At 43.6% G+C, this 26,428-nt stretch overlaps 1 protein-coding gene across 1 annotated transcript; it reads right to left on the minus strand.

The window, feature by feature from the left end:
• Nucleotides 1-1,636: 1,636 nt before the first annotated feature.
• Nucleotides 1,637-25,782, minus strand: LOC117759573 (mothers against decapentaplegic homolog 6-like). The gene is made up of 4 exons (XM_034581771.1): nt 24,373-25,782; nt 22,374-22,427; nt 21,777-21,854; nt 1,637-2,640 (listed from the first exon to the last, which is right to left on the minus strand). Exons 1-4 carry the CDS (start codon nt 25,118-25,120, stop codon nt 1,994-1,996), a joined length of 1,527 nt encoding a protein of 508 aa, XP_034437662.1. The 5' UTR covers nt 25,121-25,782; the 3' UTR covers nt 1,637-1,993.
• Nucleotides 25,783-26,428: the final 646 nt, after the last annotated feature.

Here is a 26,428-nt window from a genome sequence, read left to right on the forward strand (position 1 = left end):
TATTTTCAGTTCTCTGTGTGTTGTCAAATCTAAGAGTTTAAAACAAAGATGTATTCACCTACAAACGTGCTTCGACATCTATTTTAAGTTGAGACTGAAACCATCCAGTAACACTGGAGAGGTTCTTGAAAGTTGCAGCGCTTCATTTTTCGTCTGTAGTGCTGCAACTTTGTAATCAACCCTTCTCTACTTTTCGAGCTCAAGTTAATTACAGGTTTCAGCAGAGCCGCCTGCAGAGGTTCAGGGTCAAAACAAAAATGCCTGAGCTGAGCTGAGCTGAGCCGAGCGATGTGCTGCTGCTGCTGCTGCTGCTGCTGCTGCTGCTGCTGCCTCTAAATACACGTCTCCCTCGTAACGTTATAGTTCTTCTTTCTTCTACTGCTTACATTGCTTTTTTCATCTCACTGTTCCTTTCGCAACCTCTTCAAACTCAGAGTTTGAGTTTCCATAAATAATTGTGTCGATGAAAGACTCAAACAGGATGCCATTACGCTATAAACACAGAACCTTCTCCTACCGGAGAGTCGGTTTTAGGCCTGAATGCCCTGCTGCGGTTTGTTGTGTAATCTCTAAGTTATGCACTTAATTTTCTTACCACTGGCACTGTGACGCCTTTAACCGTTTTCCATCGCTGCTGGTCCCGTTTAGAGCCAAGAAGATACAGTTGGAACACATTTTAAAGAAGTGTGCAGTGTAAGATGCAAACAACAAAATGTGCATGAAAATCAAAGCTCAAAGGTTCACTTTCTGGCTTTTGAGAGCTTGTAGCTGCATCTCAGAGTCTTCTTCAGCAGATTGAGCCCGTTCAGTTGACAAGGGACACATTTCCCCATTCGACTGTGTGTGTTTCATGACCAGGCGGCATTTTATATTCCACACAGTAACTGTGTCTCTCACATAGTTTACAGTCTGACTGGTGGTGGGCTTCACCAGATGTAGTTTTTAAAACCAGATTAAAAACTTTCATTCAAAAGTGCCTTTAACTAAACAGTTTTACAACATCTGAAGGTCATACCATCATTTATTTTATAATTTTTTACACATTTCAGTGTATTTTATATGTGTTATTTTACTTATCATACTTAAGATGGTGAAAGTGAAAAGTGCTTACAACGAACTTACTAGTTCAAAAAAGAAACCTGCCAGACAGCACCACATCTACATGTAAACATCAGATCACAGCTGCTTTCAGACATGCACTTGAGTTCGGACATCTTCCTGTTGAAATGAATATGTCTGAGTGAGCCCATGTGAGAATAAACTGAAGAACAGTGAGCGACTGGATGTGTTGATTTAGTAGATGCTGACAAAGATGTCAACTTGGAAAGACAACGAGATTCAAGAGCTTTTTTTGCGATAACCCTGATGTCGATGTGCTGTAAATAAAATCACGTGATTTCGGCAGCAGAATTTAGATGTCATATCCTGCCTCCTGCTGCTCTACTCGAGACGCCACCCCTCACCTGAATGTTCGGACGTGAACATGTCTGACCTGCTGCGTTCTGCTTATGTGAAAAGCAAACTCATGTCTGAAAACAGTTTCCGACTGCTAGTGAACGCTGTAAGTATTAAAGTGTCTTCACATCCTAACTACTCCTCAGTTCAGGTACAAGCACTGGAGATCACCACAGCCACCTACATTTAATACAAAAACTTTATTGAGAATGTGTGTATGTCATACATGTTGATGGAATTCCTAACTCATGAGAACACAAACCAGGTTTGTTTGGTTTTTACAGTTTACGTCTGCAAAATGACACTGAGAATCTGTAATGCATATAGAGAATCAAAAGTGCATATTCTTGTTCCTTTTTATTTTGTCCATATACACATTACACTATACATAAATAATTGCATTGTAAAAATGACTCAAGTATTTACATGTATAATATATTTTATATAATATATAAATTTTATATTAAATCTAGGTAGATTACAATTAGGATACTGGGTCAGGAGCCCTCATGTGAGCGTGTGTGTGTGTGTTTGTGTGCTATCTGTGGTTGTTTAGTAGCACCTCCAGCCAACAGGGACAGGAGGTGATGAACTGTCTGGAGTAGCATGGGCCCCATCCTTTAGCAAAGCTAATGCGAACACTGTGGGGGTCCCAGGGCCCCTCCTGGCTCTCAGGCTTCACGTCATGCTCAGCCATCCAGTTGGAGCGTTCATAGTCAAACATCTTGAGGGAGAAGCCCGGCATCACCCTCTTCACGCTCAGCCCCCGGGCACTGGGTGGGTCCAGAGTGGGTGAGTGGACGAACACCGGGTGCTGGCTGCGGTTGTACACCCACACTCCGTCCGGCTCGCGGCTCAGCACGATGCCAAAACCGATTTTACTGCGTATCTGTTGTACACTGCTGCTGCTGCTGCTGCTGTGCCCTCCGCCCCCGTGGCTGTGATGTCCGTGAAGGCCCGACGTGCCGTGGCTGCCCGGGTCATCGCGGCGGGTGTGGTAGGCATTGGCGTGGAGCTGGCCGAGGCAGAGGCCCGTGCCCTGAGGTAGGTCATAGAAGATACTGAGCGAGGGCTCGTAGGCTGGATAGAGGCGACCCACGCGTGTGCGCTGCTCCCAGTAGGCAACGCTGCACCAGTGAGAGCGATGTCCGCTGGAGGTCGAGGAGCCGAGGGAGGTACCAGTGTCTGAGGGGAAGAAAAGAGGTGGGAGAATTAATGTTTGCATTGGTAAGTGCGCTAATTTTTTTTACGACAGTAATTCCACTTGAAGGGAGGAGAATAATGTTATGGTAAGGGGGAGGAGGAAGGGAGGATGGGAGAGGAAGTCTTTATGCTCACTCAAGTTTTTCCTCTGTTTTCACTACGGGGGGACGATAGCACAAAATCTGGATTTGGCCTGTGACCAAGTAACACCAGGGCCAGAATCACTGATATCATTACCAACATGTTTTATATTATTAACAGCTAATGAACTATCATGTGCTGCAGAGCCAAGTGTCCTGATTTATGAAGTGAATCATTATCCCCTTCAAATTCCTTGGAAAACAGTGTTTCTTTAGGCTAAACGTCCCCATTACTTAATAAAATAGAGGACAAACCATGTTACAACACAATGTAACAGCAAGGCTACATCCAAACTACTACATTTTCTTTTGAAAAAGCATCAACTCTGCTACGGATTCGCCTGACGTCCACTGTAGTGCGAAGTTTTAAAGCCGATAAAACAGAGAAGTTTGAAAACGCTGCTGGCCCTGAGTTTACAAACTCTGAGGCTGCGTTTTGGTCGGTCGAGCAGAAACTGAGACGCTTGGAAACAATGACGTAGACACAACCACTTGCTGATTTGGGTCTTTCTGGTCACGACGTAGCCGCTGATTCCTCAGGCTCCTATCACATGACCCGGTAGAAAACAACCGGCATTAGCCAGGGCACCAGGGGTTCCAGCGTAGAAGCTGTTTACTGTTTTCTACTTTCATTAACTGTTCCACCTCCTCAATGGTCCAAGAAAAGAAATCCTGGCTCTTACTTTTTGCCATTGTTGCCCCAGCTCTTTCTGCAACTAATAACCAAATGCTTCCTGTCTACACCGGCACACACATGCCCTGTGTACGTGAGTGGGCCCATTTGTTCACTCTATCTCAGAGCCGACGTCCTGCTCTTTGATGCTTTGCATGTCCAACACTTCCTCGTAAAATCTCTGAGCAAACAAGTTATGAAACACAACGAATGAGACCAAGTCAACAAGCAAGTTGTGTGATGCCTTCAATTTAATTCCACATGACAGAAGAGAATTATTTCTCCTACGACCTGGTTTATCCCACGACCTTTGACCGTGTAGACCTGCAGATGAGAAGCAGAATGGAGGACAAACCCTCATAAATTGTATTTTGTCTGTTCCTCAAAAACTTCCAGGAACTTTACATCTTGGAACTTATGGGGTAAAGGTTCCTCCAGTGCCATGTGGTTTACATTTGCACACCAGCTCCATGAAGACGAAGCAAATTGGTCACCTGAACCTTAAAAGCATAACAATCACTTTTCCTGTCATTTGTAAAAGTGTGTAATGTTATGTGTGTTGTTTTGTTATCTACAAAAAATGGACATCATAGTCTGGATGTGGTCGCTGGTTGTTGGTCCATCGCTCAGGCTGCACCGTCCTGATTATCCTCGGACCCGGCTCCGATTGGTAGTGATGGAAACGTGACATCTGAAAGAACGCGCTAATTTGGCAAGACGGTGGGGTGAGAGAGCTCTTCTGTGCGTTCATGGCATTGAACATGGAAATAGCAAGGCAAAGGCGTTGATTTAAGTAATGTCAAAACCTGCATGTTCCTGCTAATATTAGTCTAAAGAGGAATTTTCCATTTTAATGGATATTTGTTTCGCCCAAATAAAAATGTTCTTTTCCCAGAAATAAATGTTGTGTGTTCCGATATTTATTTATCTGTCTTCTTTTTCAGTAATGTCAAAATAGATAATAAAACAAATTGTAATTTATTCGCTGTATGCATTTGTTTTTTATAAGGTTTAACCTGAGCTTGGCCATACAACAATTATAGCAATTATCAATACAAGGTTAGTAGCATACAGATGTTAAACTGCAGTATATGAGTTCTTGTTTTTTAAATGCAGTGGTATCAGATCAGTACTCTGTGTCTGCCCATACACAAAGATATCAGAATCAGTACTGAGTTAGCTTTAACCAGACACCTTACATACAGTGCATTACATCTGTTGTAATGCTTATCCCTATGTGACAATGCTTGAGTGAATGGTCGCTGTTAAATAAACTAACTGATAAAGTAAATGAACAAATGGACTTGACAACGTGTCAGCCACAAAGTGAGGAGGAATGAAACGAGGGTTAGGAACCAGGAAGCAGCGAGTGGACATTTTATCTTTTACCTATAGCACCTGTACAGATTTTCTATATGTGCACGTGCCTTGTAATTACTGCTCCTCAGTATATGATTCACGTCAGTCGCACAGTTATCACTGAACTGACTCAGTGACTCCATATGTTCCGTGTGGCATCGTCCTCTCTCATTCGCTGCCTTGCTTCACTCGCCTCTCCTCGTTTTCCCTGTAATTTATCTTCCGTCGGGGTTTGTGTATTTTGAAAAACCGTCAACACCGATCACCCCACTTCCTTCACCGACACCCCTCGCCATCTCCCTCCATCACACTCCTTCAGAACCGCAGTTAAAGAGGAGGTGGAGAGCAGCAGAGAGGGGAGCGCGGGGGGGGCGGCTGGCGGTGGAAAGCATTCAGCTCTCTGTCAACCTAGCGCAAGCCCATGAACCCTTGACCCCCCAGCCTTCATGCTATCAGCTCACATTAACTCCCACACAGAGTGATGCCATTATTTTGCTCCAGAGACTCTATTGACACAGAGGATTTAAAGACCCATGTGCCTGTGGCCCCATTCCTTTCATTTTCACCCCCTCTTCATCCGCCAGGGGCCAAAATGGCTGTGGCCCTTCTACCATTGACAAGCTGCTTTTGGGTGAAACCAGGACTGAGATTAGACTAGGTGTGTTTTGTTTGCACAGCGGCCATTTTCGTTTCAGGGACGACAGGGTAGATGGTGGGTGGGTGGGGTGTACGGGGTGAGGTGGGGGAGGAGGTGGCGATGGGAGGAGGAGGAGGAGACAAGCAGACACACGCGCACACACACACACAGTAGATGATGAGATAGGGCCCCACAAATGCACACGTACACACACAAATTGGGCCTTCAGATCCAAACAGTATGACTATAACACACACACGCACACACACACACACACAAAATTGCACTTCTCATCTGAGGCCCACGTGTGTCATTAGTGAATTCCAGGCTGGCAACTCCTGCGGTCTGGAGTTTTTACAGCTCTCCAATAAGAGAGCTGGCTGCTCAGCTAGCAGGATCTCTCTCTTTCTCTCACTCTATCTCTTTCTGACTCTCTCTCCCTCTTTCCCTCTCTCTCTCTCTCTCTCTCTTTCTCCCTCTCCTGCACACACACACACTCACACACACTTTAACAAGCTGTGCTCTTCCCTGTAATAAGGCAACACAAACATGTCTGGGGGAAACACAGGGAGACTTTATGAGCTCATGATCAGATTAATTCCCAAAGAAGACATAAAACAAACCGGGACTTTTTGGTTTTTTTTAGACACGGTGCACTTTAATTTCTCGGGTAATGAATGATGCCGCGTAAGGATAAAGTATCAAACCCTGGCTTTTGAGTTTATGATGCTTTAAGAATTCATAGCGCGCAGACTGTATAATGCAACAGAGAGACGGCGAGAGAGAGAGAGAGAGAGCAAAAGAAAATGATGGGGACTTTTTATCTGGAAAAAAGTCCCAGAAAACTTTAATTTGGAGCAAGAAATTCACATCTTGGACTGTAACTGTGCTGTGATATTTACTCTCTTGTTCTATCTGAGTTATTCTGTTTCAGCTCAATTTAATTTCCGGTTTTGTTTTAAACCCATTTTCTTTTTAAACGTCTTTTTCTGTGTGAATTCAGACTTTTAAAATGTAAAAGTCTTAAACCGGCGATTGAATTTCACATTAAGCATCAGCACCAGTGTTGTAGTTGATTTCTTTTTTCTTTCTACTACAGCGAAAAACGCTCACTCTTGATTTCCGCCTGTGTTTGACGGCCCGTCTGGAACCGCATGTCACATTTGATGTTTCTGGCACAGTCCTCAGTGTCATCATGCTCAGCCTGGCCATCATCCAACTCAAGGTATAATGATTTTGTTTGAGGACGACGAGGGAGAGCAGGGAACGAGGGAGGAGGAGGAGGAGGAAGGAGGAAGGAGGAAAGAGCGGGTGAGCAACCGACTTCTTCAATGGAATTTGTATAGACGGGTTCAAACTGGAGGTTATCAGCATGTTTACATTCGAGAGAAGGAAGTCGAAAAAACTGTGTGAATGTGCATCTGTATGGGGGCTGGCAGCAATTACACTGTCCTGCAAGCATTTAAGCCAACCACCATTTAACAGTCCTGTTTACCAATTAGATAAGTAGTCTTTGTTATTTCGTTTCAAAATCACTGTCTTTTAGTGCCAATCTCATCCAAATGCACACACTTTATACACCACGCTGTTGTGTTTTTATCCAGGTGGAAAAACAGGAGGAACATAAAACAAATAAATAAATAATCAAAGTTCAGGGGTCAGACATTCAGTTTCCTTCCAGCTCTCCATAGACAGTTTGGACTTTAAACCACGACAACACATCTCATCTTTCCTTTTCCTTTTCCTCCTCTTTGATGTATGTATATTTAAATGAACAGTTAAACATTATGGGAAATACACAGATTTGTTTTTTTGCTGAGATCAGTCCTGTGACTGTCTGAGGCTAAATCCAAATTATATCCAATTAAAAGCATCGCAGTTGTTTCGTTTACACCTGTCGTCCAAACTACTCCAGAGTTTTCCAGCACCTAAAGAGGTAAAGTTTGAAAAACGCTGCTGGCTCCATTTTTTAAAAAGAAAAAATGTGGGACTGCATTGTAGTACGGACGGTCACATGATGACGCAGTCAGATTTGCTTCCTGATTGGTTCTTATTAGTCACACTATTCAAAGTGTTGTTAACATTTACTGTCAGTAACTGTTCCACCTTGTCGTCAGTCCGAAAAGAGAAATCCCTCGTCTACCTTTTCACCATTGTTGCTCCTCATTCGCAGTATTTTCTGTAACCAAGCAACCAACTGGAGAGAACACAATCTGCCTCCTGTTTACACGCATATGGCCGGTGTACGTGAATGGTCACGTGATTTGCTTTTTCAGTTGTTAGGGCATGGACACAAATAAGCAAATTCCGCAGGTCAAAGTTCACCAAAGTTGAACTCCACACGAAGCCACGCTGCGATTTGCCTCAACATATTTATTTGGGTCCTTTCTCGCACAGATCGGATGTGAAGGTTCACCACTTTTTGTATATTTGACCATAGCCCTCACTATGGATGCGTATTATTACAGATTTGGAGCTCAAATCTTGTGTGAACAGATATTATTATAACTCAACTTCAGAAGAGGTGGCAGCTAGGTTTTTGTTATCTTTGCACAGATCCACGTTAGCTGTTTTACATACGTTTTCATTTTAAAACTGTATGTTGTTTGTTTAACTTGAATAAAAACCTAAAAGTGCAGAAACAACAATTTGAAGAGCGGTGACGCCATCGTGTCGCTCCTCTGTGCGTTTAACTTGTCTTTTCTTACACTTTCTTTGTATGAAATAACACACAAGCTACAAGATGATCATCAGGTAGCTCTGCAGGTGCTGGTACGTGGATTTTAAGGTATCAGACGACTGCTTGTCGCTTCATATGTTCTCAACAAACATTCTCAGCTTGAAAAGGTAAATGCATACTTCTCAAACTAATTATTCCTCCCTGCTTTCTCCCTGTCCAGGTTGAGTGGTGCAGACTTCCTCCTGCTAACCTTAACCTGCACAGAGGAAGAAAGGAAAAGTAGAGAGTAAAAGAGAGAGAGGGAGAGAGAGAAAAAGAGAGTGAAGGTCGGAGCGGGAAATGAGAGGGGGAGAGAGCGGGAGCGAGAGCGAGAGCGAGAACCTGCCAAGCATAACCAGCATCCATGGAAAAAATGAAGGGAGAGAAAGACTGTGAGAAAGAGAGGGAGGGAGGGAGACCCTCGTCTTTCATCCAGTGCCAAGGATTAGATTCCCCTCCAGTTATTAGACTCTTCCACTGTGCTGAAAGAAGCGGGTGGGATGGGGAGAGAGTGGATGGAGGAGTGGGGGGGGGGTGTGGTGGTGTGTCGGGGGCGGACAGAGGGACGAGAAGGGAGGATAGAATTCAGCTACTGACCATTGTCGGTCGCCCCTAAGATGCTTTGTTTTTATTCAACTTCCTCAAATTTCCTCCCAAAGCTCCAAAAAAGTAGAAATAAAACAAAATGAGGGAATAAAAAGAACCCCCCCCACCTCCCCCGCTGCAAATGGAAGGTTCAGTGTTGTTTGAGACAACTATCATTACAGGGCAACTTCAATCCTGCAAGCCACATTTAAGCTGGCGTCTTGACTATCTCTGCCATCAGAGGGCTGTGTTATCGCCAGACATGGTCTTTACAGTCAAACACAACGGGGCTCTCGCTCACAAACATGTAAACTCTCACTCACACACACACACACACGCACACGCACACACACACACACACACACACACACACACACTTCTTCCTTCATCCTCGTTTTAGCTGGACTGCAACAGAAGCAAATGTCTGCCGCTGACTGAGTCAAGCTACATGATTGGTCAGCCAAGGAGTTTCCCCATCGAGGCGTTTACAGTGACAGTTTTGTGCCTTTGGAACGAGATTTACCAACTTTCCAGACGCCTTAGAAACCCTTTTTCTACTTTTATTTCATAAAAAATACCCTTCTTGCCCAAGTGTCAACCCACCGTGACTTCACCTGTTTGTGAACTGTTGTTTTGAAGTCTCGAGTTTTGTCCAGGGCCATCTTGGCTTTTTGAAACCGCAAGTAACCATATTTGGAGAAGTGGGGTGGGGCTGCGTGAGAGCCTGAGGACACTACACGCCCATGTACACCTGAGACCTGCACCCATTGGACCGCGCTAGCTGTCAATCAGAAGGTATCCACACACCAATGCATACTGTGCTTTATCATTATAATTCTGATACAAAGCTGAAATGTCCGTCTGGATGTGGATAGTTTACGAAAAACGTATGAGCGTGGACGTGGCCGTAGTCCGTTGAGCAGTGCAACTGCACAACGTTCTCTGCTTCTTGTTTAATAACACAAATCCATTATTTCATACAATCAGCCGACCACATTCCTTGAACCTGCGTGGCAAACCAAGCCACAGGAAAGTTACTGTGTGCCCTTGTAAAATTCCTAGGAAGACGAGCTTGGAGGCAGCTTAGAAAGCCGCTCCAAGAGGAAGAGAGAAAGTAACCAGTTTCCTGCATTTCTGCTGCGACTTCAAAGAGCCAGACGACTCAAGCCAAGGAATGTCTCAGGTTTTGCATACATCATTGCATCCTGCACGACTCTGCTGTCACGTCTCACATCATCAGCCAACACAGTAGTAAGCTGCATGTTGTAATTGAGGACATTAAACACTGGAAATCCAAACTTTTAAAAATGTTTTGACTCAGGTTTCATGATTAAAGCCGAACAAATTCTCCAAACTCTTGTGAAACAGTTGCTGGAGACTGATGTTGTCACTTAGGAAATAAAAACTAATGATGTATAGATTATAACTAGGGCTGTAACGATGCTCCGAATCCACGGTTGGGTTCGGACCTCGGTTTTTGAGCCACGGTTTAGTTGGGGGGGAAATTTATGGCTTTTATTAAAAGACCAACATTTGGAGCATAAAGAGAAGAACAGTAAAGAACATGTTGGACTTGACTTCACATAAAACTACGTAAAGAAGAATAACCATTAACAGGTGGCTCCAGTAACAACAGCGTTCCGATATACATTATGTTCAGGGCACTCACGATACCATCGATGGTCAAATCGGGCATAAACCAGCCGGCAGCTCCAGGGAAACCCCACAGGGATTAAACTATCCACCGGATGATTTCCTCCTGAACTGGACTTTAGAGACGAGGCGTCTTCTCCCGAGCGCCAACAACACAAAAGGTAAAACAGACGATCCTCTCCGAACTCCACACTCATTGCTCTGGCTGCACCTGCTGCTGTGGCAGCGCGTGGGTTTGTGCAGGGAGACAAGTTACGGTTCCATCTTCGCATATCGCGAACCGAAACCGTGGACGTAACGACCGCGATTTTGGTTTTGGGTTTGAGAATTGTTACAGCCCTAATTATAGCCTAAATTGATCCATTGTGCTTTTATGTTGAAGGTGAAAATAAACACTATTGGCATATTGGCGGAGCTTCTACATTTTTTTATACATAAGATTAATAGATAAAGGGTAATAAAGTGGTTAACACGCATAAATTAAAGATTTTAATAATTTTAAAAGAAATATAAATAATAGATTATTTTTTAAATGTTCCAATCCAACATGTGAGTAAATCCGAGTGCGCTGACTGACTGGAGCAGGCTGATTGTGTTACTGTGGGTGGTCTCGAACTTTTAACTTGCTGATCCCGATTTTGACTTCCTTACAGTAGGTTTAGTTTCAAGGGAACATTTTCAACTGTTTTTAGCTCAACTTAACCAACTATGCAGGATGACGTTTGGACTGAAGCCTAAATTATACTTTTACAGGACATTAAGGTGTCACAGCGGCAACAGTATGAGCTGATTTATAGAGTCTCTCAACCTCACTGTTGTAGCAACAGTGTTTACGCAGATTGTTTGATCGATTGCTGAGCTTTCCGTCTCTGCCTGATGTAATCATTCTTACAGTACTTAATTTGTGACGGCGAGCGGTGAAAACAATCACATCAAAGTTAAAAGTTTGGACTGGAAATAGCTTTTGTAGATTAGGACGAGATAAACTATCGAGTGTTGTTTGATAAGGAGAACATTAGTCCTATTTTTTCCAGCCTTCTCCGTGTTGTCTTTCCGCGCAGCAGCAAACACAGCGGCTCAATCACGGTTCATGTGGTGCAGGCCACATACTGTACATGTGGTCACATTTTTCAAGAGGTACAGAAAAGGACAAGGCCGTGTTTGTACTTACAGATTCCCCCAGAGACACAAATACAGGTATCGTGACGCTGCCACAGAGAGAGACGTTGGGGTTTGACGGAGATATTTTACAGCTTCGTGGAGAAATATGGAATTATGTGTCTTTCAGAATAACTAGTCCTTTAGTTTTGCACAAGTGAAGAGAATTATGATTTGATTCTGAATAGGAAGACAAAAGCAGACACAGAGAAGCCGAGCTCAGTAGTTAACAAGTCTCCCCTCCCAACACATTCCTGGACAGGCCCTTTTCCTCGACACTTCCTCCCCTCGCTCAGCCAGTAACAGGGGTCAAGTTGACAAGTCTCTCATTGAGCCTCACATGATTCGACTATATGGCCTTCACTCCTCACACCATAATTACACACGTTTATTGCTGGAATAGATTCATTTGTTCCACAGCGAAGGAAATTATGAAATTCCATCCTAAAACCTAATTTGGGGGGAATTATGTGGATCTCAAGTGTAGACGCACTGATAAAGAAATATGTGGACTGGCTACACAATGCACAATCCCTATGCATAACTCACACAGTGTGACACAAGAACTGCGCGACTGGGAATAAGTAGAATGTGCAAACACATTTTGAATGAGAACATTTACCATTTACCACAATTTCCCTTTAACACAACCTGAGAGTTAACAAGCCAAGAGGTTTTATCATTCACTCCAAGATGATCTACGTCTTCAAGGCAGACTGGAAACTGCTTTGACTCTTAAGCTATCAGAAGCCGTTTTCACGCATTAACTCCGGAAAATGTCCGCACAATTGGGTTCGGACTTTCTCCGGAGGTTGTCTTCCACATATGAAGAACGCAATCGGAGATTCTCTGGGTCAGACGTGTTCAAAACAGGAAAATCTCCGGGAGTGTTCAGGCAAAGGGTAGAAGACGCTGGAGGCAGAATTTTTGTTTACAACACATAGACAAAGGTATTTGTTCATTGTCTTTCCAACTTGACATCGTCTTCAGCTCCCTCTACTTGTATGCTCCACTTTTTCAGTTTTGCATCCGTGTCAGAATCATCATCAACACAGGGAATTCTGCAGAAATAATCCCACTGTATCCTCACATGGGTCGGACATTCTCCAGGGTTTTTAGTGGGCTGGTATCAGAAACTCTGCAGAATGTCGAGCAACCCATTCAGATGATTTCAGGAGAAAGTCTGGAGTTGTGCATGACTGAAGGCAGTGATTAGTCAGTGATTAAAGTGGCAGGCTGGGCTGGGGCTAGCAGGTTAGCATGCTAATAGTAGAACCAAATAAGTGACAGAAATTACAGAAACGCAAGTGTTTGAGTTGGTGTTGTTTTCCGCAGCTGGACCTTCGGAGGGTAAAGGAATTCAATTTGATGCAGAACCTCGGAACGTTTGTAATATATTGGTAAGTAAATCTGCTCATGCTAACATTGGCTAAGTAGCAATACTTAATCTTACATTTATGCAATTTAAACATAAATAGTTGTAGCAAATGTATGGTTTGTGTGTCTGCATGTACGTTTTATTCCACGTGACATGAGCATCCTCTGCCTAAGTTTTCAAGGATCCGTGTGACCTGAGTAAAGGTCTGAACTGACCGCAACATGCCAACGGCACATGGAGCGAGCGTATATGGATTTTCAGCCAAATACAACAAACAAAAGAGCACTTCTTTTTGCTGTCCAGAAGTAATCATTACTGTATATTATCTATGGAATGTGTCTGAGTATGCATACCCCCTAGTGCAGCATGAATACAAGCGAGCCCATGTCTGCAGCCATTCAAGGACAAGCAGAAACCACGGACAGGGTTTTAGTCACGGCAACAAATGGCTCATCATTGAAATGAAATCAAGTGATTTAAGTGAAACAACTCAAACTACTCGGACAATAATTTCAGTGTAAACCTAGATAGTGAATCTTGTGTCTATATCCATGTCGTCCAGTGCATTTAACGCTAACATGAATGCGGAAAATTACTGTTTCTAAAAGCGTTTAGATTAGCATTTAACAAGAGATTATATAAAAAAATGATCAGCTTTATTGAAAATGTCTTTATTTTCATGTAAAGAATCTCTTAATTTCAAACATGAACAAAAAAAAGCACTATAAACATTTATGGCCTTATATTTCTTATCAAACTCACAGAGTGAAGCTTAAATACTGGACGTGTTTTACTGTGGTTTCCAATATCATTCTCAGCTCACAATCACACGCTTGTTCTCACTATGACAACAGCAGCTACATCGCCCCAAAAAACCCTTGAAATGTTGCTTTCCTCAAATAAACCTTAGTCCTAATTCTGCGAGCTCCCAAGCACGGGCGACAGTTTCCTACATTTCAGAGACTCAGAGCCTGTCGACATCTGCAAAGAATCTTTAGGTTCAGCAGCATGGCAGCATTCCATTAAAAGCCAAATTGCGAGCTGGCAAAAACTCTGAGGGAACAACGGAAAGCCACAGCCAGTCCTGTAATTTAAACCTTATTTTAAATTGTGATGGGCTGACAACATGGGCTGAGAGAGAGAGGGAGCAAATAACAGCGAGAGGGAGGAAGAGAGAAAGAAAAGGAGCAAAGGAGCGAGTAAAACTAACAGTTGAGGCTAAACTGAGGGCATTTTTTAGACAACTAGGAATATTTAGATCATCCACGAGGACAGAAGTAAAATTGACACTGAGGAAGTGAATCAGTAAAAGTGGGCTTGAGTAAGACAAGAATAAAGATGAAGAGCAAAGGGCAAAGCTAATAAAAAACATTATTGCTATTTGCAACTATAAAAGACAACTTTTCCTTCATGATCAGTATTTCTATGGATGTGTAACACTTTGTAAATACATGAACTTGGAGACATTGAGTTTATCTGAAATATTTGAATCATGCATCTGCAAAGCCTGTAAATACATGTGTCACCATGTGTGCAGTGCTCCATGTATTAGTCCTGAGAGAATGACGAACAACATTTGAAGCATGTTAAGTTCTAACATGGACCAGCACTGACAGACACTTCAACATTAAAGCCTCATTAAGCTTCTATCTGCCTCCTCACTTCTCTACAGGTTTAGAAAAAGTTTAAGATAATCAAGTTGTATTGTGTGATTCAATTTTCTGCAGTTTTTTTCTGTATCGACCACAAGTCCTGTTAATGAATTAACACTCGTTAAAAGTGCATGAAAAGATGATATGATAAGATAAGAGCTATTGTTCCACTTTAACCGATGATTTATTTAGTCAATGAAGTTGCTCATTAATTTATTACTATTAATCAGTCCTCTAAGAAGTGGTGATTTTATGAGGAACTGTCTTATCTCCTACACAGGCCATGTGTGTTGAGTCATGTTTTTTATTAGCTTTCGCATTGTTGAGTACTGGACATTGATTGGAGATTGTTATGTGGAATTTGTAAATATTGTGAATGAATGTATGTGGACAAGTAGTTACTGTTAGAATACAGTGACTAAATAAACATTGTAGTCAAAATGAGCAGATGTTGTATTTAAGTTGGATATTTGGGGGGAAAACAAATGAAAGATGTTCAGTGAACACTTCACTAATGTATTTGATATCAACATGTTATGTCTTGCAACAACAATCCCTCATTAACTTAATAGAAAAGTTAAACATTTCTGTCCAAATGTATTTACTACTTTCCAAATTGTTTATGAACTCTATAAATCCTTGGAGACATGGTTTTAATAACAGTGTTAACATTCTGGCATTAGGCCCAAAAAAAAAAGGACTTCAGAAATACAAAGACAAACTGACATAAAAGAGTTCTGAGTCAGTTGTGCTCTCCTCGGCGACCCAGGCTGCTCGTAGGGAAAACGAGCCGTGATGGAAAATATTTGAGGAAATGGTTAATGGGCCAGCACTTGATGTTGAATTCCATAGTCTAATGTGTCTCAGTCAGGCATAAGAGCAAGTGTTGTACATGTGCCAGCAAACAGGCTGGAGGTTCAAGTCCCTGCAAGGACCCGTCCAGACACAGACACATTGGTTCTCGCTGGACGAGGCAGAATGTGGGTGTTTACGTTTTGTCTTTGCATTGTTTTTCAGCGTCTCAGGCCTTTGACACACTATTGGAACGATTTCCTGTTTTCTGAAAAGGTGTCTCGTTCAATATTCATGCTTCTGTGCCTCAAATCTTTACCTCAGAGTCTCCGTAGATGATTTACAAATCTGTGTCCAACTGTGTCAACCTGGCCTGACCTGGGAGGCTTCACACGCTCTCAGCTAATGGCGCAGTACAACTCTTTTAAAAACGGTCTCCCAAACATCCAAGAATGTCGGCTCAGCTCCGCGTTTCTTAAGTATTAACGGCGATATGTTCAAACATGTATCAGGTGTCACTCTCCAGAGTCAGACCCCCTTATCCCCCGCCTCCCACCTCCTTCACTCCGAGACCCTATACTCCCCCTCACCTTCCCAATTTCCCAACATTCCTGGGCCGTGCCCCATCAGTCAAAGGGCCGATTCATAGGGTTAATGCTGCAGCGAGTGCAGACAGGGCTTTGAGACAGGATGTTTGGCTGATACCTTGCTCTGCTTAAGCAAACAAGCCACCAAAATATGATTACTGAGGGCAAGGAGGGAGCAGACCTCTTGTCTTAATTCACTGCATCCACGCCGTCACTAATGTCCACTAAGTGTTATTGCTCTACCTGTTTCCACATGTTCAAAAGCCCGAACCTAATGACGACAAGGTGGACAAACGTTGGACAAAAGATGACAAGGACATCACTGACTCTTTGGCATCGTCCTTATAGACTATTATTCCTTTACGATTAATTTAATGCCACTGTAAAGACTACAAATTTCTACTGTCATGCTAGCAATGCTTTACATCATGTTTCGCTAACTTCAGGTCACAATCAAATTTAGCTGCTTGCAGACATGCACTGAACTCCAGATAATCTCCTTACATTCTCCAAAGGGGCTGAATGTGAGAACGCAAATGTCCAAGTGAGAGGCTTCATACTTTCTCCAGAGTTTCAACTGCCCCAGTAAGAACTCAGAATCCAAATGAGCATGTGTGAGAACACAGCAGGAGATCGTCAGGAGGATTCACCGCGAGCAAGTGGACGTGTTGATGACGCCTCTGCTGCACCGGCACTCATCTGAACCCTCTGGAGATTTCTGTGTTGTTGTGAACCCGTCTGAGCGGAGAGTCTCCTGCTGCGTTCTTCATATGTGAAAAGCAAACTCCAGAGAAAGACCCAAAACACCTTTAAGTCTGCATGAATTTTAATGCTTGCAAACAATAAATATGATCTGTCGTCTGCGGTCAATAGTTAATGTAACCCCGACTCTGAATGACGAGAGCGATGGGGGAGGTTCGGACATGTGCAATAATCAATTTCAAGCAGCTGCGGTCAACATGAATTAGGTGGATTATTTTCTACAACCCATTTGAAAGTTTCTTCTTCCTGTTCAAGTCATGGAAGCAACTGTGGTCACAACACAGTAAAACTGGTAATGATCGACAGAGCAAACAAATGGGAACCATAACCAACTGGTTGAGGAGAAAATTACCAAATTGTAAAAATTGCACTATTTTAAGTTTCGGTTGCCCAACCATTTTTTTCAAACATAAAAACGTAATTGTGTTTATATAATTCAACTTGCTAATAAAAGTTTTAATGCCGTACTGCTGATTTATGCTTCTTTTTCATCTATCTGGAGTGACGACAGCATAATATGATGAAGTGTGAACATGCGTGTGTCATAACAACACATCACATGTCTTCACATGCTGCTGACGTGATGCAAGCGCTGCATCAGACTCAGATCTACATGTCACACTCAGCTTAGCGCTGCTTTCATCGCGCTAAGCTGCAGGCTGCTTTACAAGTCTGGTGATGTTATGCTAACATGCTAACATACCTGATGATATGTTAACCTGTAGGTCAACAACTAAGGGACGTTAGCATAAAGTGACAATTAGCAATGCACCATTTTGCATTTTAGTATGCTAATGTTAGCCTTTGCAAAAGTCAACATATAGCATTACTATGTAGCATGCACTTGGCATGTTAGCACTAAGCATGTTTTGGTAAATAATTGATGCATGTTTCAGGCTGATGTTATTTTCAGTCTTTACAGGAACTACAGTATCGATCGCGAGGAGCTGTTGACTTCATGCGTTGATTAAAAAGCAGATTTACAAGTTGTTATTTCGTACGTTTTCATATGAATTTCTCAAACTTCATTAAGTTCATGGATGTTAGTGCAATGTAAGGATAATAAATTCATGAAAAAATGCTGGTATTTGGCTGTGACTGTTACTGATTGTAATGGAAATTGAGAAAGTGCTTATATTATAAAGTAAGTATGACCGTGCTCCTTATATGTTTCTAAGAAAAACAAGTAAATCATTTCATTAACATAACATGAACACATAGATCTGACCTGTGAAGTAAACAGACTTAGTCTGGCACATTTTCTGTGTAATTCAAACTGAAGAATTTTGGATATTAACCCTGTTTTATTAAATCTTTCTCACATAATGTCCTGTTTTTCCTTGAATAATATGGGCGGGTACTTAACAACTGTAACGGCCAACATTTTCTCCATTTCCCTTTTCGTTTAATTAATAAAAGGCTTTTCTTAGAAATATATCCTAGTAATTTCGGAAATTAGCTGGAAAGTATGTGACCCGTAAAAAATAAAATGGCCGAGCCAAATATCATGTCCAATACCAACCGGCCAACTGCGCCACAGGAACACTGGCGAACGCTGGTAATGATTATAGGTTATTCCTGTGCTGTAACCAGAAGAGAATAATATGCAGAAGGAAGGCAGTGGTAGGAAATAGTGGAGATACTCCAAAAAATGTGTATTTAGAAAGAAGGCAACACAAGCATTGTCAATACAGTAAACAGCAGACATGTGACTTCTATTTATACCTCAATTATGAAGGTAAAGAACATTTCCTCCCTTACAGCAAATCATGTGATTGGTGAGTATAGCCTTTTTCAGACATGACCTGAGGGTAAAATCCGGAGAATTGGTCACGGAGTTTACCGACAAGTTTGTCTTTCACACATGCACAACCCAGCGCATTATTCAGGCGAGAGGTGGAGCAGCCGGGTGCAGCAGAAAGGAAGTGACGTATAAACTTTGACAACTTGACAACACACAGACATCGTCGTCAGCTCTTATCACCACAAATTCTCTTCAAGTGTTCATCGGTGTCAACTGCGGAGTCCAGTGCATGTCTGAAAAGCAGCTTACGTGTTTGCATGGATGTGTGTGTGTGTGTGGCCTTGCTCCACAATATTCATGGAGTCCAAAAAACCATCACCCCACTGTGTTGAGGTTTTGCCAGCTCTGCGGGGACCAAAAAACGCTGGACCCCACACATTCGATTGGCAGTTTGAGGATTAGGATGAATTTGTTTACTGGTTAGAATCAAGTTTAGGGAAAGGGTTAGTGTTGTGATGGTTAGGATTAGGTATGTCAATGACTGGTCTCCACAAATGCAGTAAGACAAGAGCGTGTGTGTGTGTGCGTGCATGTGTTTGTCCTGATAGCACCCCTATGCGAGTACTCTGAGACGATCTTATCACTAAGTCAGATAGAAATTCCTCCCTGTCTCTCTCCTTGTTACAAACACAGACACACACACACACACACACTAACAACATGCAAGTGAATGACGTGTTTTGTTGGAGTCACACAGGGAAGGTCCGAGCAGATATAAGTCTACTTTACTTCCAGCAGACGTTTCCCTTTTCAGAGCCGCAGCTTTCTGCTGCAGTTTAAAGGGAACGTTAACTGATTGAATGATAAAGGAGGCCAGGGCAGAGGTATGTATGGACCACACCCTTGTGCAGCCTTTTTTTTCTCCTTTAAGCTAAGGTACATAGCTTTAAATGAATAATACAAAAAAAAAAAAAGATGTTAAAGCGCCGCAGCACATGTTCAATACTTGTATTTGTTCTAAAGAAAACATCACAGGCTTTGGATGATGTGCCAGAGGATCATCTGCACACAAAAAGACTCATTTACACTCTTGAAAGATCTAACCAGCACAAAGGGGGTTTTAAGCTGCAGTCGATTCTTTGATACATGTTGAAATAAGCTTCGTGCTCAGCTTATTTCCCCTCAGTTTCATAACCTGTCAAAGTTAACAACAAAAGCTGCATGCAGATTTCTTGGCTACCTCCGTTTAAGCCAAGTCTCGCTCCCACTCACGCTCTCTCTCCAGCTCTCAGCTCCAGTGTTCCGGCGTGGGGGGGCAGGGGATCAGAGACCACACACACACACACACACACACACACACACACACACACACAGACACACACACACACACACACACACACACACAGACACGCACACACAGACTCACCCAGCGCTCCACACGCAACATCTTGTAAGAAGGCTGATCTATTTCCACTCATTTCACCGGGGTAAACAATAGGACGTGTCCTCCGTCTCACTACTTGGAGCTTGGAAAGGCTCGAAATCACAACACTGCAGACTGACTTGTGACCTTGACTGAACAGACTTCATGATTTTTAAACAAAGCTTCCGAACACCTTCATAGTACTTAAAGAGGCAGACTTGTTTGAACTAAAAAAAGTCTATAAAGTCTGTTAGCAATGATTATTTTTCCTAAAAAGTAGATGCAGATTATTAACCTCACGCCTCTGGTCGACACGCACGTCCTCTATACACGATCAGCCACAGCTAAAACACCAGTTTCCTGTTTTATTCCCTGTCCACACTGATGCGGATCCTGATTCTCTGCCTTTGTGTCTCTCGTCCACATGCAAACAAAGTATGAAGTCACTAAAATGTAGATTTTTACAATCGCCTTGTGCAGATTTTCTAAAACGTCCCTTTCTGTGCAGATGTGTGTAACAACTGTGAAGTCACAGATTACTTTGTTCATGCGCACTTAATGTAATGAGCATCTGCCAGAAACAACAACAATGGCGGCTATATACAGGTTGACAGGAGAATAAGCTCACTGAGCTGCTCACAATGCTCTTCTCTGCTACTTGAAGGAGACTTTATTTGTTTTGGGGTATTTTAAGGATTTTTAAGGGAATTTTAAGACTCAATGTATTTCATTTTGACCACTTCTAATCGAAAAAAGTAAAAGAGAACTGCAGGTTTCAGCGTTGATCTCCTGACAGTGTGGAAAAGACTCTGAAACAGTTGATATTGTTGTTGTGAATTAAAAAGCCCAGGAATTACAAGTGAACCGTTCATTGAATAAGTTAAACACGGAAAATATTCTGAAAGTGACTTGTGACTTCAGTATTTCTAAAATGCTGCTTACAGCCCCGCTCTAAACATACTGGTACATGACAACTCCAAACATCAACAAGGAATCACGTCGGCTTCTCTCTCAGAGGGACTCCGACAGGTCTGTGAAGCAGCGACAACACAACACAGACTTAACCGGTGCCCGTTCACCTTTCAACACCACCCACAAGTGAGCCTGGGGAGGCTCGATCGAGTGGGTTTGTGGGTTTCTTCTAACGCTACAAGCACCTCTCCACCCGACCAAGGCACGTAAACAAATAAAGCTCCAGTTTCATCATCTAGAGGGGGCTGTTTCCTGTCCAAACTCAGCCCTCAGCCCACAGCGACTCCCCCCCCCACCAACCCACCCCGATATACACACGCACACAAAACTCTACACCTCCGCCTCATCAGAGTCGCTCGGCTCCCCCGCCCCCAAAATGCCAGTCTCTTTCCACTGCTCAATTGCCGAGAGGAATGGAGGGATTTGAGGGAAGAAAGAGGGAAAGAGGGGGATGGGTGGTTTGAGAGGCAAAGGGGATTGGGAGTATGCACAGGGATCTTATTGCAGCTTCATCCGAGAGAAAAAATGTTTTTTTGCAGTGGAGAAAACATAGGGGGCGAGAAAGGCTACACTGCTGTGCCATCTCGATAGTGAGAGACCCCAGACCCCCACCGAGCCCCCCCCACCATGCCTCCCTGACAATCCACGCTTTATGCAGAGGACTTTTCGGTTGTCTTAACAGCCTCGGAAAATAAGAAGGAAAGCACAGCATAATCACACCAGCTAATGTAATTCACTTTTTTATATACACATTCAAAGAGGATGCACGCTGTACACACACACACACTTGTACAACTCGAAAAAACTTATTTCCCCATTTGTGCTCCCACACATCAACGTGCAGCATCATACATGCTCCTGGTCACAGAGTGCATGTGACTCACCTGTGTAGTCTCTTGGCATGATGTGAGGCGGACTGGAGATGGGGGGGGGCACAGTTTCAGTGTAAGACAGAGTGGAGTCTGGTGAAGGTAGAAAAAAGAACAAACGAATTAGATCCAGATTATGACTCAACGAGTAATTTACGTATTTATCGAGCAGAAAATCACACACGTTCTGTAGTTTTTACATTTATTGACTTATTTTTAAGATTTATATGATTATAAACAGTTTGGGGAACTGGCCTGGGGGTAGAAAAAATGCTAATTGTAGGCATCTCGGAATTTTATGACATTTTAAGATATGAGGCATTAATACATTTTTGTCAGATTGATCAATAATGAGAATAACACTGTTTGCGCTCCTCATGCTTCCCCCTCAGTCGGCTTTAATAGCTCAAACAGAGCCTCCCTGTTATTAACTCCATGTCGTGCTCTGAAGGAAAGACGAGCACAGATGAGGCCCCGACTAACTCTGTGTCACTTTCAGCACAAGCAGCTTTTCACTGTTAATCTGTGTTTCCAGTCTAAAAATACAATGTTGACGCCACCCTGGTTTATAATGCGGTGGCCTTTTTTTTTCTTTCTTTTTTCCAAACTCACCCAGTGGCTTGTGTTCGTCTGAACGGGACAGAGAGTATGGAGGAGGAGGTGATTCTGGAAATACAACAGGAATGAAGGTTAAAATAAAGGCTGTGTGGTCTTGATGCTAAATTATCCGCAAAAAACAACTGAACCGATCATGTCTACTTGGTAATAGTTACTGTGTGGAAGCATCAAAAACCGACAGACAGCAGATGTGAAAAGTTCATACAAAGTCACTGCAGAGTCAGTTATCACCTCCACAATGGAGGCTATGTTTTCACCCGCATGTTCGTTGACTTATTTGTTTGTGTATTTGTTAGCAGGATTACGCAAAAAACTACAAAACCAATTTTCACTAAACTTGGTAGAGGCGGGGCTCTTAGGTCAGGGAAGAACAAGAAGTGAGTGCGGATGTGGATCACTTTCTTTAACTATGTTTAATCGGTTTATCGGACCACTGCATCTTTCTACTATAAGAACTAGACAATGATGTTTAGGGCGGTTTGGCCTCGGTGAAGTTACGCTCTCTTCCGAGTGCCGTCCTATTACTTGTGTTGAACGTAAAAGTTCTGAGCCTACATGGAGCAATAAGACGCAAAAGAAGCACTTCAGTGGTGACAACAGACAAGAATTCAACCAAACATTACATTTAAAAAAACAACTATATCTTCTTTCTCAAAATAAAATCAGCAACAAACATCTGCTTCACGTGAGGTGACACGTTCTTAAGTAAGTGTTGTACCATCGACAGACCATCGCTGAACCAGCTACTTGAGCTTTTGTAGTCGTTTTTGCGTCCTCGTCGTGTAGACTGATTTTACTTTAAGAACGCAGGGGAAAATATCCGTAAAAAAATAAAAATCCACAGTAGTGGGGACAAGGCCTCAGTGTTGTGGCCGATGTAGAGCTACTGTATATATTTGACACGGAGGTCCTGCTGTCTTTTTTTTTTTGAGTGGGTGCAGCCCATCTTTCCTTATGAACAACAAACTTATCTTGTTTGTCTTTTAGACCTTCTCATGTGTGTAATTCACCATCATATCTCATCTAACCTGCGTCTGCAAGTACAGTCCCCTCCTGAAACACTGTGTTCCTTCTTTTAACAAACACAACTGCATACTGTCAAAGTGCTTCTTTCACATTTAGGACATTTTCATTCGCAGGCTCAGTGCTGCTGCTGCTGCTGCTGCTGCTGCAGGATCAGCCCTCAGTGCCTCCAGGCCACAGTGGACATGGGTTTGTGGCCGCGGCCCCTTTAAGAGCAGAGCCAGTAATTGCCGGAGTCCTCAGTCAGTCAGATACCCAGCGAGTCAGTCTGGCGCCAGCACTAAGCAAACTGTATATTATCGGCACTCCTTCACCTAAATAACAAGAGGAGGACCTCCTTGTCAGAGAAAAAAAGAGCCTAAGTGCAACTTGAGAGCGACCTTCAATTGGATGATGTGGGAAGCTGCAAAGTTTTACGCAAATTTAAATGTGCGTGTGTGTAATGAGTTTGGAATGTGCAGGGGAAATCAAGGTAATGTTTGACTGAGGTAAAAAGGCTGAGTTATGAAAAGATGATTACAAAGTGCAGCATCAGAGACATGTGTCCTCAGGAGTTTCTGTGTCATGAGTTCAATAAAAACACGACCTCACCATCAGTGATGAAGGAAAAGAAACTGAGGAGTTTGGGTGTGTTGTAATTGCAATAACAATAACAGGATTGTTTAGCTGCAGGGAAACAACCAGCTGATATATTGGGTATTACCAAAACTCCCATGTTAACGTATGGGTCGTAAATCTTCATGTATGTAAACTCAAGTAATGACGCACTTCAACTTCAAAACATGTTGTTGTGTGTCTGCAGGGTCGTTCACCTGGTGTCAGATGGTTTAATATGAGTGATGCGTAATTTGGTGTAAGTTGAACGGCTGGATAACATATTTACTGAAAGTTTTAAAGTCTTTTCTGAGGGGAAAAGGTCTCAGTAGAGTCAGGACCCTCGGATTGAACCCCCCCCATCCAGTGTCCTTACCTGGCCCACATAAGCGGCTGTAGTGATAGGGGTTGCAGCACACCTTCGCGCTGTCCACTGCGCCAAAGCTCTGGCAGTGGCACAGTGATTTGAGGTGGGCTGAGAGCGGCAGGTCGCTCCAGCGGTACAGCTTACACAGGAGGAACTGTGGGGAGATGGGATGCGCACCCAGCCGCAGCTCGGTGCCCGGCACCATGACGCACTCGCTGGGGAGCCCTCCCTTGGCGTCCACAGCCTTGGCCAGGGCCTCCAGAGACCTCTCCTTGAGTCTCTTCAGAAAAACATGAGCGGTGCTCGCGAGTTCATCCTCCAGCCCAGCATGCCTCGTTGCGCACTGACAAGGCCCCCCTCTGTCTTTCCTCGGGGCCCAGTAAGGGCTCCGCGGTCGGAGATCCCATTCCCCAAACAAACAACACGTCACCGTACTACTGTCGCCCTCCTGTCCCGGCCGAGAGCCCCTGTGCTCCCGGGCGCACATGGCACCGCGGTCATCGTCCGGCTGCTCCTCGTCCTCCCTCTCCGCGCACTCCGTCAGGTCCCCAGCCTCAGCCCCCGCGAGTCCCGGGGACGGCTCGGCGTGTGCCACCGGCCGCTGCTCGTGTCTGTGCAGCTTCCCTGAGTGTCTCCCCGCGCACGGACCGCTCCGTGCTCCCTCACCTCTTCTGCTTCCATCCCGCCCGTCGCTCTCGGTGACCAGACGGCTTCTCCAGAGTCGCCGTACAAGACCTGAGCGTTTCGACTTAAACATGCGACAGCCTAGACAGTTTTGGATGTGTCCTGTCGGTCCCGTCCGGGTCTCGAGAGATGCCACATCTGATTTACACTCGTCGCGCAGGACCAGTGGTGTGTGCACGGTGCGCACAGCATGCGCAGCCGGGTGTCACCGTGTCCTGGCTCCCCTGCAGCATGAGAAGGTAATATTCAGTCATGAAGGAGAAGGCTCCACTCAGCCACCGCTCAGTGACCTGCTGTCGCCAACTCAACCCTACCACAGCCCCCTCACTGAGCCGTCAACCCCCCCAACACCGTGGAGATCCCGCACACGATCCACCGACCATCGTCAAGAGCTCCAGGGACGCGTGATCGGTTCAAAGAGCATCAGAAACTCAGACCCGAAACTTTTACAGAGTTCCCCCCTTGAGCCGCAGAGAACTCCCCTGGCGAGTAAAATCCCTCCTTCACCCCAAGAAATTAATCCTCACACCGGTGAAACCCCGGAGATGTCTGCCCGCTGCTGGAAGCGACGCTCCGGCTGCAGAGCCCGGGGATGAAGCGGAGGTGGTCGGGGACTCCGGTGCCAAAACTCCCGAGCTGAGAAGTTGTTTTAGAGACAGAGCTGGAGTCACTCCGCTCTCCACTGTGTCCTCTGCAGACACACACACACACACACACACACACACACACACACACACACACACACACACACACACACACACACACACACACACACACACACACACACACACACACACACACACACACACATCACTGTCAAGTCAGACACAGTAACACAGAGTCGACTGGTTTTCAGAATTAGACTCCTGGGAAACATACATTTGTTTGTTGAAGAGAAAACTGTATTTAACTACATACAAAAATATGCAAGATATATTATTTTGCAGGAGATGAATGTGATTAATTGTGTTATTGGCCATATGGTAAACATTTATTTATATATCTCCACAACTTCCTGAGAGGTTTCCTGGAAAGAACTGTGTAGTTTTCTTAATTACTATGGGGAGGATTGTTATTTCTTTAAAAATACTTTAAAGACAAGTATGCACATTATTTCACGTATCACTTAAAACTTTCGTCATGATCTATAACCCACCAGAGACTCAAAACAAAAACAAAAACACACAGAAAGAACAGATCCCTATATTTTCTTATACTTTTGAAACCAAAGTTCATTAAGCTCAAATGTCCCTTTCTGTCCAGGAAATATCTTTTATTTAAAAAGAAAATAAATGTATTAATTTAACTACACATCTATCAGAGGCTCCTGCATTAAATCAGTTTTTACTCAAACTCGAACACAAGGCTTTTATTTTGAAGG

The sequence above is a fragment of the Hippoglossus hippoglossus genome, chromosome 3 (assembly GCF_009819705.1).
Source record: "Hippoglossus hippoglossus isolate fHipHip1 chromosome 3, fHipHip1.pri, whole genome shotgun sequence".
In the NCBI taxonomy this organism is placed as follows: domain Eukaryota; kingdom Metazoa; phylum Chordata; class Actinopteri; order Pleuronectiformes; family Pleuronectidae; genus Hippoglossus; species Hippoglossus hippoglossus.

Bases quoted from the DNA above. Each gene is read 5' to 3' on its own strand.
- LOC117759573 (XM_034581771.1), bottom strand. From the start codon at position 25,120: ATGTTTAAGTCGAAACGCTCAGGTCTTGTACGGCGACTCTGGAGAAGC. The intron at 22,428-24,372 runs GTAAGGACACTG...TTGTATTTCCAG, and splicing joins CAGCCGCTTATGTGGGCCAG to AATCACCTCCTCCTCCATAC. The intron at 21,855-22,373 runs GTGAGTTTGGAA...TACCTTCACCAG, and splicing joins AGACGAACACAAGCCACTGG to ACTCCACTCTGTCTTACACT.